Here is a 15,023-nt window from a genome sequence, read left to right on the forward strand (position 1 = left end):
GCTTCCATTGACTGCTTTCAGACAGTTTGGGTGAGCAGGAATAAATCAGAGAGCGGAAAGAAAATAGGCGGCAGGATTGCTGCCTTCATGAACAACAGATGGTGCCACCCTGGTCACATTACTGGAAAAGGAACGTTTCTGCAGCCCAGACATGGAACTATCCATCTATCTTAGTTGTTGTTTACACCCCCTCCACCAAGGAAGCAACCGCTGCAAGACTCCAGACTCTGCGTCCCAGTGCTTTCTTCATGATCTCCAGGGACTTCAATTAAGTGTCACTGGATACATTACTTTTTGCTCATTTGCATTTGTACACTTTTCTATTCACTTCCTGTGTATTTAGTACTATTACTATTTATAGTAGTTATTTCTTTTGTACTTATTTACTTCCTCTTTCCTAACAACTTTCCTAATAACTAAATTTCCCTGCGGGGATCAATACAGTTTTTCTTATTCTGATTCTGCTTCTGATTATAGCTCAGGAATCCAATTCTTTTCAGCAATTGTCCATCAAATGTCAGATTTCCAAAACCTCTCACAGCACATGAACACACCAAAAATAAAATATGCAAGAGAGCCTTTTTAAGGCATTACAACACCATGATAAGGTAGCTGAAAAAAAATAAAACAAGATACATACTGACTGAGCACTTTATTAGGAACACCTGTACACCTGCTTATTCATGCAATTATCCTGTAAGGCAATCAAGTGGTACCAGTGCAGTGCATAAAATCATGCGGATACATGTCAGGAGCTTCAGTTAAAGTTCACATCAAACATCAGAATGGGGAAAAAATGTGATCTCAGTGACTTTGACAGTGGCATGATGATTGGTGCCGATAGGCTAGTCTGAGTATTTCTGAAACTGATGAAATCCTGGGATTTTCACACACAACGGTCTTTAGAATTTTACTCAGAATGGTGCAAAAACCAAAAAAAAAATCCAGTGAGCAGCAGCTCTGTGGATGAAAAAGCCTTGTTGATGAGAGACGTCAGAGGAGAATGGCTAGACTGGTTGGAGATGACAGATTTGATCTCTGCTCACTGATTTCTACTGAGGCAGGTAGAGAGTAGGGTCAGTATTTGGTATCAACAGCATGGATCCATGGACCCAACCTGCTGTGCGTCCACAGTCCAGGCCGGTGGTGGTGGTGTAAAGGTGTGGGAAATGTTTTCTTGGCACATTTTGGCTCCTTAATACCAAATCAATCCTGGTTTAATGCCACAGCCTGTCTGAGTATTGTTGCTGACCATGTGCATCCCTTTATGGCCACTATTTCGAGGTCAAAACCTAGTATATGGCTGGACCACCCTTTATCGGTTTGCTTCTCTCCTCCTGTCTGAGCTCACATATACAGTAATTTAATACAGCTAAATTCCCAATAAAGTTTTTCTCATTTACATGTTTTCTTCTACAGAAAGTAGCTAATGTTTGTCCAGAAAGTCACTAGATTTGTCGCTGGGTACTGTTGTGAAAAAAAGTAACTAAAAGGGTGTGAAAAGTGGGTAAATCCTTTCAACGAAGTCACTATATTGGTAAACAGTTTAGTCCATAAAATACCATAAAATTATGAAAAATGCCTATCACAATTTCCTTGTTTTGTCTAACCAACAGACCAAAATCTAAAGATATTAAATGTACACTTCTATAAAACTATCACATTTGAGAAGCTGGGACTAGAAAATGGTTGGCATTTTGTGTAATAAATGACTTCAATCAATTATCAGAGTTGCTTTTATTTAGTTTTGTTTTGATTACCTAATCAAATACACTGACTAATCATTTCAGCCTTATTCAACAGTTACGCATGTTCAAATTTTGATTGAAGAAAAAGAGAAAAGCTACCAGCTACCTTTTCTCCAGAGGAACAAACAAGAAAAGAAACACAAATATTCATATCAAAAGTGTTACATATCTCTTGCTAAAAATTGGATTCAGATTTTTTAACCTTCCTTTTCCATGAGCCAGTTTCTCCAGTGCTGCTCAATTATCTCTCTTTGCCACTAGTAACCATTTGTCTCAGTAGAGCTCCAGCTGCAGTAGTTTATGGTTAGAGCTACAATTCTCCCAGCAGACACCTGATGGAGCCAACGAGCAGAGCTGAGACTCAACGACCCCCCTCAGTGCTTCACAACAGCCACACTCTACAACTTGATTATCTATCTGCAATATTAGACAGCCAGCCACAACATATGTGGGTAACCAACAACAATATCAATTTGTAGGATTCTATGTGATTCAATCTCACTGGCTCAGACAAAACCAGGTCATTGTGTGCGTGCTTTTGTGTGCGTGTGTACGCGCACGTGTGTGTGTGTGTGAGAGAGATTCCAGTTGTCACTCACTGGAAAAGAGATAGTAACTGCTTTGCTTTGCCTTCGATAATGGAATACAAGAGTGCTTGTCTCTGGCTTCCATAGACATAGACACACCTGCATATTGGTAAAAAGTGAGGATAACCTTGCATTATGTAAGGGTGACATAGTTGCAGCCATCAATGTTGTATTTTAGAGAAGCTAGTGTGATGTACAGGCAGACAGACAAGACAGACAGACCACATAAACACAGAAGAAAGAAATAGATAGAGATAGAATAATAGAGTGATGGAGCAGACCTACAGCCACTCTAACAGAGCTTCAGGACTCCTCTGCTGAGATGGGAGACCCTGATGGAAGGACGACCATCTCAGCAACACTCCATCAATCGGGCCTGTAGAGTAGAGTGGCTAGATGGAAGCCACTATGAGTAAAAGGTATATGACAGCCCACTTGGAGTTTGCAAGATGGCATATAAAGAACTCTGAGAGCATGAGGAAGAAGATTCTCTGGTCTGATGAGACAAAAATTTAAGCCTTTGGGCAGAATTCCAAGCACAATGTCTGGAGAACACCATCCTACGGTGAAGCATGGTGGTGGCAGCATCCTGGTATGGAGGGGCTTCTCAGAGGCAGGGACAGGGAGACTGGTCAGACTTTAGGGAAGAATGAATGCAACCAAATACTGAGAGGTTCTTGAAGACCACCTGCTCCCGAGTGCAGGTGACCTACGAATGGGGCAAGGGTTTACCTCTCAGCACAAGTGGCTTCAGGACAAGTCTCTGACTGTCCTTAAGAGGCCCAGCCCATGCCCAGAATTAAAATCCCACAGAACATCTGTAGAAAGACCTGAAGACGGCAGTACACAGATGCTTTCTATCCAATCTGACAGAACTTGAGTATCTGCCAGGAAGAATGGGATAAACTGCTCAAAACCAAGTGCGCAAAGTTTGCAGAGAGCCAAAGGGACTTTTACAGAGTACTGAATTAATGGTCTAAATACTTTTGTAAATGAGAGATTTCAATTTTGATTTTTGATAAATTTACAAAAATTTCTAAGAGCATATTTTCACTTTGTCATTATGGGTTATTGATTGTAGATTAGTGGGCAAAGTGGTAATTTTATCCATTTAAAATTAAATCTAAAACACATTAAAGTGTGCAAGAAATGTAGTGGTTTACAAATCTTCTGAAGCCTCTGTGTATTCAAATGTATAGCAAGCCTGTAGACACTGAAAACACTTAGGCCATGTCCTGCATTTTTTTCTGGAAATTATGGGGGTTTAGACCTGATCATTTTTAAATTTGATTACATCTAGGTCAACAAATAAACATTCAAGTTAAAATTCTACTTTCTAAAATATGAAAACTCAAAATAACATTACAAATTTTAGATATAATTTGGTACAAAATTGCTAAGGGGAGTAAAGGGTGTTTTTGAGGAAGTTGGAACCATGCATTTCTAAAATCCTAACTACAGAACTGCATATTTGCACAGCAACTATTTTTAGAGGTGTTAATTCAATTATATGTTTTAGCCTTGACGTCATAGTTTGTGACGGTTTTGTATTGGATTGTACAATGCAAGTGGAGTTCAATGGAGTTCTGGAGTTCTGCCTCCCTCATACATGAAGCATTTAATTGCATCAGATTGTATAGGTATACCTAATAAAGTGGCCACTGGGTGTACTTTTCAGGGAGAAAGACTCACTGGAGTTACAGTTTGTGGAAATCAAATTCTACAGTAGAATCTTCAGTCATAGATTCTGATTACTCAACCTTTTCATGCTGGATTTTGCTAATGACTGAAACAAAAATCTTTTCACACCCGTACTGTGTGAGGGCAATAGAGGGCAAAGGTCTCACTTACAGTATATCATGCACCATTTTAGTTTAGGTCCATCATCAAATACCAGTATGAGACAGATACTCGATGAAGGTAATTTAGTAAGCAAGACAGCGGCTTGTGTCATCACATATCAATTTGTTTCAATGTTAAAATGTCTCAAAAAGCAGTGCTACAGCTCTGCTACAGATTCAAACTTTCATAGCAAAGTGGAACGATGTTTGTGGTGTATTTGGGATGAACCATAGCACAAGGTAGCTGTCATTAAAAGTGATAGGTGCCATGGTTGAGCAGACAAAGAAAGGAGTGCCACATATACACACTCTACCTTAATCAACTATTTTCAATCACACACTGTTGAGATTTTTGAGCAGTACAGGGCAGATTTGCTGTAGCAAAGAGCATCAACGTTTAAAGGGTTATCAGTATTAGAAAGAACCACAAAGTTAGTATTTACCACTTTATAGACCGATAGATATTAAAAGCTCAATTTCTGCCAGGCCAATAGCTCTGTCTAAAGAAACAGCACACTGTTCTGTTCGCACTGACATCTTATTATCTTCCATTTTTCAAATTCCCTGATTTTTGTAAGACTATGCTGCAGCAGCACCAGATCTCAGTTTAGTCCAGCACTGAGAGAGAACCAGCTATGGAGCAACATATTCAACCTGAGACAACTTAGTGCTGACTGAATAAGCAGAGTGGCCAGTCTGGCTGGTGCTGTCCTCAGCAGCAGAGACAGCCTTTCAACAAACACAGACACACAGACTTAAAGCAATGAGATGACGGACCACAAAGTTTCTTCAAACTCTTAATATTTGATGACATTTTTGCTTTTTTAGATACAGGATTTAAGAGAGAATCCTGACTGTGGCAGTCAAAGGTGCTTTTGCCATTGGAACACAGTGCTCATTTATTAAATACTGACAACAGTCTCACCCCAATTCCTGTGGTGTGAAATATAACTTAATTATCTTCCAAATAATGCCATCTGGTAGACCCTGGAGGGTACGTCATGCTAAAAACAGCTCAATAACATAATGGCAATGATACAGTTCATTCATAATGTCATTCACTTGCAGGTTTCACTGAGTGGGAGGCGATAGTGATAAAATGGCAACGCCAAAATTGTGACTGACTGATACTGTTGGGAATGTTGACCCCATAACAGGGAACTCACTAAACCATCACTAACCAAACATTCAAATGCTTAATATAAACACATTGCTTACATAGAGCTACATCCAGTGGTATGCGACATTCCCATGTCTATTTGTACAATGTTCTTCAGAATTTCGAGATATGATGTATGTAAAATCCACTTAGGCAAACTGGTGTCTGGTGTTTAAACTTAAATAGAGACAATATTAACCCAGTTGACAAATTACATCAAATTTAGCACACCAACTCCGGGTGTGCTCAGGATATACTAAGACAGATTTAGTGCAACTCCAACAACAGGCGGCACTGTAATATGTTTTTCTTATGATAATGAAGACAACTGAGATAATTCATACATTCGTTCCATAGTAATTATGACAAGAGCAAAGGCAAGACAAATTCTCCTTCTGAATCTGCTATAGAATCCAAATTTCCCAAAAAATCTTTTTAAGTAGTTTGTTTGGTTGGAAATCAAGTATTCTGTTCATTTAGAAAAATATACAGTTTTTATTTTACTCAGCGAGGTAACAAAACAAATTTTATTTCTTAATGTTTAAGAATGTATTTTTCTTCTAATCAAATTGGTAGCACAATTGGTCATTTTAATGATGATTTAGGGACCAATTACCGGACGAGCATGACACTGACATTATGGTAATCAACTATCAAACCTAAACCACGGATATTCTACTGTGGCGAAGGGCTGTAGGCCTTTCACATTTTTATCACTGCTCTTGGATATGCATTAACCCTGTCCTGACTGCTGCCAGGGAAAAGGCATTTGCTCCTCACTGGGTGGCCGTGCTGCATTTGCAGAAGCGATAGAAGCAAGCAAGAAGTAAAAACAACACAGTACAATTAATATTAATTCTTTATCATTGAGCGAATATCAATTAAACAAATTGTTGATGTTTTGCATGCACAATGCACATAATGTTACCTGAAGGTGAGCTTTTTGTTGCGTTGCAATGGGTCACAGAACAGTGCAATACCGGAGGCAGTCTGGGGCCGAGGAGTCTTCCTTGAAAAGTTATTAAATATGGCCCAATTGAAGTGGTTCGCTGACTTTTGAACTTTTATGCTGGTCCGCCATGTTTGTTAACAATACTGTCTATGAGTTATCACGTGTTTGTAGACGGAATTAGTCAATTTTTTTCTTTTAACTAACTAAGTCTTTTTTTTCTTCTTTCAACTAAACAGCAAACATGAATTAAAGATTTGATTATAGATTCATTAGGTGCAGAGCCTAACAAATCTGGGTATTTTGCAAACTTGGAACTGGATCCAAGATGGAACCGGTTAGCGGAACCCATCTTTAAAAACAACTAAAGGGGGTGACACACATTTTAGAATATTCGATGACAATATTTGAGTTCCGGGTCACTAATTCATTTTCAGCATAACACCAACTTTGGAATGGACATTGAGTTTGTCCTCCAGTACTGTCATACTAAATTTCATGATGCTTCTATTTCTTTTAATTTAAAATATAATATTATCTTTCCACATTTACATGCTACCATCTATTGCCCTTTCAGAGTATAATTCTATGGTCTCAAGCGTTAAAAGGCAACATGAGGGTATGGAATTGTTCCAAAACAACAAAAAAATCCTGGTCTCTTGATCATCTTAGGTAGTTGCACCTTCAGTTATAAGTTATGCAAGGACCTCAGTTTCCTTTTACTAGATTTTTTTTTTAATGTAAACAGATGTCACCTGAGATACGTTAGAGATTAAATCAAAACCTGAAGGTCGTCGGTTTGATCCCCTGCTCCTCCAGTCCGCATGTCAAAATGTCGCAAGCTACTGGACCTCAAATTGCCCCCGATGTATCATCGGTGGGTGAGTGTGTGTGTGTGTGTAGAAGCGCAGTATGTATAGAAAAGAGCGCTGCATGAATGTGTGTGTGAATGGCTGAATGTGGCAGTAGTGTAAAGCGCTTTGAGCGCTATATAAGTTCAGTCCATTTACCATTAGACAGTGCCAAAATTCTCTCTTCATTTTTTCTTTAAAAAAACAAAAGCTTAATTCCTGCCTGAATTTAGTCTTTTTTTTTACAACATTCTGTACAATCAAATCCTTCACTCCCAGCATTTAGTAAAACCACCCAGGAATGCGTAAATAAATTAAACTATTCATCACACAATCACAGTAATACCACTGTTGGGTCAGACATGTCAAACATCCACTACAAAGTTCCATATGAGAGTAAAATATGCAAATTGGAAAAAGGGAAACTTGTCTTACCTGTTGTTCAGTGTTACATCATTGGTGGCATCATGAAACAGAAAAAAAAGGGAAGGGAGGGGGATAATGTTCAGTCACTTCAGAATCAGCTTCACTTTATTACATACAGTTCACCAACATAAACCCTAACAATGCCTCAGAGTTTGAACTTCTGTAAATAAATGTAAATCATGAATGTGCTTCAAAACTCCATTTTAGACATTTGTCATCATTACAGCTAGAAGGCCAGTGTAAAAGACAGCAGTCTGTTGGTGAATGCTACTAAGTCAGACTTAAGGTTTTAGAATTTGGAAACTACAGCGAAAGAGTTCAATTAAGTGAGCAAAACAGTTATAGAACATTTAACACAAATGTTACTAACAGTGTCCAGTATTGGTCAGGTTTTAGTAGTGAGAAAGGTTTGAGGAGAGGCATAAAGCGAATCACACTGGAAAATAAAGCTTCATTCAGGAGACTGTGGGATGCAGGCATAGTGCTCAGGACTGAACCCAGCATTACCAAGAGGAAGAAGCATTAGACTGAGCTTCTCTCAGGGTTTTCCCCAGTGAACAAGAGGTCAAGCAGACCAAAAAGGCAGCTAGCCAAGGCACTGGATATTGTACTGTTGGCTACTACATGTTTGTTACAGTAATTGAGGTGGTCAGCTGTATCTGTAAAAATTATGCCTTACTATATAATAATTATTATAGATACAGAGTCTATAATTGTGCCAATCCTTTGCAATGACAACTGGGGGAAATCCCAACATCTGGAGGTAATTTCATATTCCATTTAGGATACCATACTAGACAAACATGACTAGGACTAGGATTTCAACAAGAACAAAAACATCAATTTCTCTACATCTATAAACCTCACTGGCTATTTGCATTGAAGAATCAAGGTCACAAGTGGTTAAAAATCAATTAATCTCATTTTACTGTAACTCTAAGGTTATTCTTGACCTTATAAAAAAATAGTTTGACAAAAAAACATCTTAACTCAAAGTCATTTTTTTCCTTTTCTTCTATAGCTTCAGCCACATCCTTTGGCCTTCATTAGTGGACTGTGTTTGTTCAGTTTTCATGGAAATGGTTCAGTTGTCATCACCTAACCTAAATATGGAACAATGGTCACCCACAGGTGTTGTCACTCACTGATGGGGCTTGTCCCATGATCAACTGATGAAGGCCAAGAGATGTCTAAGATATCTAGTGAGGGAACCTTGAGTTAAGAAATTTTTGCCAAACTATAACTCTGGCCTAACGGATCCAAATACGGTATACTTAAGAATTCATGATAGCGGACTGGTGCATTTTGGAGTTAAACATATCTTATTCTAGTTTAGTCTTTAGCAGACAGCAAAAATCAGATTTGTAACCTACATTTAAATGTTCTACAATCTCTTAATATTAGGATTTTTACTTCTACAGAAAAAAAAGATCTTCGATCAAATACATTATAAACAATTACAACAAAACACAAAATATATACACAATAAAATCAAGAGGCATCAAGAAAATCTAATAATGGTAAGTTGTGCCCTACCATCCTAAACCATGTTTTATATTATTGGCAACTCAATTCTTAACATATTTTCTAATTTTCTTAGTCAAAGCCATGTTGACTTTTAACTTCTCTACTACAACACTAATTTGACTCTGTGCAGTTGATAACTATTGTTGTACATAACCATTATTCAGTTCTTAAAGCTAATAAGCAACTAGCTTTGCCATGTAAGGACCCAGGTTAAGTGTGTGTTCGTACAGACAGAGAAAAGATATTGCGAGGTTAGACAGGGAGCTGGCAATCAGATGAAACAGTAGACGGGGCAAGCACGGACAGTAGAGCTATCAGAAGCTGCAGGTCAAGTAATCAAATTGCTATGACCAAGGTAACAGATACTCTGAGGCAGGCAGAGGAAAATCAAATCAGGCAACTTAACAGTTTACCATTGCAGATTTTTTTTATACAGGGCCTGATCAGCACCGTACATTTGCATCCTGTACTCGTGCCAGCAGTTGGGAAGAGACACATGCTTGGAAACAACTGTTTCTACAATCTACAAATTTTTAGAGATTCCATATTTTTTGAATGGTAGCAAAGAGTAGATTTTGGTCTACATCTGTTTTAGATATGAATATCTTAAGAAGTGATTAAAACATAAGCTGTTCTGCATTTATCTCTCGGGCCTTGGTTATTACAAATACACAGATGAATAGATTAAGCATCAAGTGGGCCTGCTGCTCAATCCACAAACAAAGAGCCATGCATACAGGAAGACAATTAATAGTTACTTCCGGCTATCCTAGCCTACAATCCCTTATGTTCAAATTAGCCCCATGTTATTCATAATCTTCCCTGTAGTTCACCAACCTTCCAGTGGGGGGAGTTGTGGCGATGAGGACTCCTGGTGCTCTGAGTGTGCAGGGAGAGAGTGAGGGGCTGCAGGGGTGATGAAGGGAGGGTGTGTAGCTGAGCTAAGGAGTGTGGCTACACTTGTGGGGGGAGTGTCTGATGATGAAGTAGGAGGGGTTTCACTCTTACAGGAAGAAGCTGAAGTAAGGGGCGTGGCTGAGCTGGCCAAGGGGCCAAAAGGTTTTGCGTCGACACTGAGGGCTGATCTCCCTGCAGGTGGGATGGTGACCAAAGTGGAAGTAGGAGAAAGGTCTGGAGGTCTCTTGGAAACAGAAGCAGGGGTGATGGTTTCTTTTGGGATGGACTTTGTCAGGGGAGCAGAAGTAAGGGAGGGGGTGTTGGTGATAGGGGGGGTGGTCTGTGAGTCGTGGATGGAGCCCTGAGGGGTCTGGAGGACTGAATCAAGGAAAGAGAAGGTCTGGGAAACTGGACTCAGATTGTCCCCTGTCATTAATGCTAAACTACCACTAACATCCCCTGAACTACTCTTGATGGCTGTTGCACTAGCCGCTATGCTAATATTAGCTTCAGGTTTGCTGGTTGAAACTTTCTCTTCATTTGCCTTTTGCCTGTCTTTAGCAGACATAGGGAAATCTTCTACACACATGGGCTCATAAAAGCGTGGAGACGAATCTGTTACAAGGGTAGCATGGGAATGGTTGGTGAAACTTGTGGGTAGTTGTGCAGAGGCAGAGGGCAAAACAGGACAAGGGCTGGAGTTTGGAACTTTGAAGTCAGATGGACCAGAGTCAGCAGCTGTAGCCCAGGTAGGAGTGATTGTAGCCAGTGTGGGAGAGACAGGCTGCTGGGGTGCTCCCCACTCCTCTGGAAGCCTTGCCCGACTCTTTGTCTTTCTGCATTTTACTCTACCCCCTCCTCCACTCTCTCTGATCTCCCACTCCCAGTTCTCCTCTTCATCTTCATTATCTTCTGCCTCCCATCCGCCCTTATCCTGCATCCCATGCTTGTCTGATTGGCTGATGTTATTCTCCTGGCTATCCAGCAAATCGTAGACCTCGTCGTGGCCCTTCCTCCTCTTCTTGCGCCGTCTCTGCTGTTCCTTGCCAGACTCGCCCCCCAGCCCTGCTCTCTCAGGGCTCTCTTCGGAGGTGGAGGATGTGGGACTGATGTCATCTATTGAGCCACTGGGAGAGAGGACAGGAGCTGCCGAGGGGGGAGGGTTTTATAAGAGGAGGAACCGATCACATAGTGTGTCAGAGAATCACCTGCCAAAAAGCCACCAAACTGTGGTTACTATATAGTTCTGGTCAAAATTATTGGCACCCCTGAATTTCAAGTACATAAGTCAGAATATCTTCAGAAATAAATGCAAATGAACCAATTTGGTATAACCAGAGTATTTTAATAAAGGTTACTGAACAAAAGAAAAAAACACTTGCATAATAGTGAAATAATACAAACACAAAATGTAACCCCGACCCAATTTTTGGCCCCTTTTGATGAATTTAAATTAGTTCCTCAAACAAAATAAAAAACAATTAAGACTCACCTTTGCTTAATCTTCAGTGGTCACATGACCCGAATTAACCAATGAATGATGCTTTTTCTGCATTAAAAAGGGCTAATTGTTTCCAGTTTCTTTTTCACAATGGTGAAGATTACAGAGCTGTCTGAGAACACCAGAAATGCTATTATCAAAAAACAATTCCAAAGAATACAAGGCAATTGCCAAAGATCTTGAAATCCCAGTTTCAACAGTCGTAAAACTGCTAAGACGCTTCCAGGATGTGGTGCTAAGAAGAAACTGAATGAGAGAAGTCAGCGAAGGTTGATGCAGATTGTAGAAAAAACACCACTCAAGACATCTAAAGAGCTTCAGGCTGACCTGGAGCAATCTGGAGTGGTGGTTTTAGCCTGTACCATATGCCGCACACTAAACCAAGTAGGGTTCCATGTGCGACGGCCAAGGAGGACACCCCTATTGAAAGAAAGGCACAAAAAGGCAAGACTAATGTCTTCCAAAAAGGCAATGAAAATTATGCCCAAAAGGAAAAGATAACCCTACCTACAGTAAAACATGGTGGAGGTTCAATCATGCTGTGGAGCTGCTTTGCTGCCTCTGGCACTAGAGGCATTGAATGTATCAAAGGAATGATGAAATCAGAAGATTACCAAGGCATTTTAGAGCGAAATGTGTTACCCAGTGCCAAAAAAAGGGGGTTTGAGCTGAAAGTCTTGGGTCTTTCAGCAAGACAATGACCGAAAGCACCCATCCAGTAGCACAAAAGAATGGTTGCAAAGGAAAAGATGGACTGTTTTAAACTGGCCAGCAATGAGTCCTGACCTAATTCCCATTGAACACCTTTGGAGAGAGCTGAAATCTGCCACTGCAAAAAGGGTTCCTGCAAGAGCTTGAACTCATAGCAACGGAAGAGTGGCAGTAACTACCAGCAGACAGGTGCAAGAAGCTTCTAGATGACTACAAGAAATGTTTATAGTCTATCTTTGTTGCCAAAGGTTCTGCAGCCAAATATTAGTGAAGGGTGCCAATCATTGTGTCCAGTGTAGATGTTATTTTTGTATTATCTGACTATTATGCTAGTTTTGTTTTTGTTTTTTTTCCTTTGTTCAGTAACCTCGGACATTTTATAAAAATATTCTGATTATAAAAAAATTGGTTCATTTGCATTTATTTTTGATGAAATTCTCAATTATGGACTTGAAATTCAGGGGTGCCAATGATTTTGACCAGGAGTGTAGGTGGTTTTGTTACTTCATGTTTAAATCTTGTTTAAATAACTTGCTGTTTCATGGCAGTAAATAAGTACAATCAATGGTCTAATAAAAACTGTTATATCCAAGTTTAGGGGAGCTTGTAGAATTACCAATAATTTAAGGTAGATTATTGGTTTGCAACACAGTTTTTGAAGGAATACAGTAAGATGCAGAATTTGTTCTTCCTTCTTACGCAGAGTCAGACAAACTTGTGTATACCATTTTTATGCCTTTGCATGTAGTTTTAAGGTATGTTGAATAAAATAGGGTTACTACAATGGCTGGGACTGGGGTAGTTGGTACTAGGCCACTCCCAGTGAATGTGTCAGGATTTGTAAGGATCCAGGGTGTGCTGAGCGGCTTTATCTAGCCGCTTGAATTGTTTGCACATATAAACATGACGTAGTTGGAAGTCCAAGATTTCCTCATTTTTAAAGGGGAACTCCATCTATTTTAAACATCAAAGTATGTTTACAGGTGTTGGGGAGTACATAAGTGAAAAAAGTTGCTTAAAGCCTTTCATAGTTCTAAACTTGAATTTTTTGTCCCCTTGATTTGGTAGACCTATTTTTCCTGCAAATTACATGAATAATATCTATAAATAAAAATCCATATTTTAAATGAAACAATTTATTTATGCCCAAATCCTACCAAACTGACTCCAGATCAGCACACACGCCAACATGCCACCCACGTACACACACACACACACACACACACACACACACACACACAAAACGTACTGTAGTGATCTACAGCGCTAAGCGCCCGCCTCTCAATCCCAAGGGGGTCCCCAGAAAAATGGGGAATATTTTAATTTCACTATTATTTAATTGACTAGAAGTTAGCCCGAGGAGAGAATGTATAACAATGACTAATGTTTTCATAGGTTTCACACTCTTCACTGTTCTACCAATCTACCAATCAACAGTATGTAAATTGTATGTGTACATGTACTACAGACAGTTATGGAATAACTAAATCTCATCAGACAAGATCTCTGAGACTTGAAAAAGGCTTAGAACCACTCAAGTACATCAATGAGCTATATTTTATTTATGATAATATGCTGTATCTTATTACACAAGGTCATTTTAGGACCTAGGTGAAAGAACTGTTTATACTGCTTTTAATGCTGGTACACTCAACATTTATGGTGTTACTTTGTAAATATCACTATACATTTGACAATAATAGCAATACAGCTGGACTTTAAAAGCAGTGTATATGGTTTGGCAGAGGCATATTTTGAGTTCCGGTATTTGGCTGGTTTTTGGACTGGTTTTGATTGGCTGTTGTGCTAGTTTTGTCACACAGACCTGCCAGCCCTGCCAGAGGGAGCTGTGCAAAGTCTGGGTGTGTGGAGTTGGAAAGAAGTATGTCTACCAGACTTCTGTAGCCTGCTCCTGATCCTTCCTTGAGGCTCGAGGCAGCTAGAGGCTACATTAGGCACTAATATTATGACCTACCCAAATCTCCATCTGATGTCAGTGGTCAAATTGCATTGTGGGTAATGTAGGTGCTAGATTGTGGAAAGAAAGGAATGTGTGGAATAAAAAAAGACCATGTGACTGGTTTATTGTGCATTGCCAATCCCAAAATGTTATAGGAGTTTAATGATAAATGGGTGGGGTACTCTTTTAAGGGGAGCTACTTCTTGATCTCATAGATGACCATTAATTAGGCAAAAGTAGGCTTAACCCTCACTCATGGTACTTTTATTTTGCAGATATAAAAGTCTTACATGAGTTTGTCTGAGTCTGGTCTCTAGGAAAATGTTTTCATTTAAGTCATGAGTTAAAGAATGCAAAGGCAAGCTCTGTGCTTAAAGGGGCTACATGTAAGTTTTTGCTATCGCTACATAGCAACAACGTTAGCATTAACAGCTGTTTACTTACCAGTCTAGAAGAAACGTTGCGAGTTCAGCATCAAACCTCACCAAAAGCTGTCTCCAGCGGTGGAAAGCAACGCAAATGTTAACTTTTGTTTTGCCTCTATTTCTGTCACTTCTTTTCTTCTATTGAAATTACCATGCTAACTAGCTAGCCCTGGCCCGTCCCATCTTGTGATACAACTTTGCGATAGCGAACCACTGTAGCGTCCAGTCTGCAATCAGTCCAACCTCGAGAGGATGAAGAAGTAGCGATGTCCAGAGGGCTCATTCTAACCTCTTGTCTTGTAAACTAAACAATGGCTGAAACTCTTGGCAAGTCACCATTATCCCCACCACGCCCCTTTCCTGGCAAGAAACCACATTTGGCGGCGGAGAAAACTTACATATAGCACCTTTAACACTTACATAATGCATGCCTATTAAAAG

General features: G+C 39.7%; 1 protein-coding gene across 1 annotated transcript in view; it reads right to left on the reverse strand.

Annotated features, from left to right (window-relative positions):
* Window positions 1–15,023, reverse strand: part of LOC120798917 (microtubule-associated protein 4-like) — an 89,286-nt gene that overhangs the window by 45,205 nt on the left and 29,058 nt on the right. The window contains exon 5 of the mRNA XM_040143708.1: window positions 9,926–11,131. Within this exon, the coding sequence (XP_039999642.1) occupies window positions 9,926–11,131 (1,206 nt within the window). The remainder of the gene's footprint in view (window positions 1–9,925; window positions 11,132–15,023) is intronic.

Source organism: Xiphias gladius, chromosome 14 (assembly GCF_016859285.1).
Source record: "Xiphias gladius isolate SHS-SW01 ecotype Sanya breed wild chromosome 14, ASM1685928v1, whole genome shotgun sequence".
Taxonomy (NCBI): Eukaryota; Metazoa; Chordata; class Actinopteri; order Istiophoriformes; family Xiphiidae; genus Xiphias; species Xiphias gladius.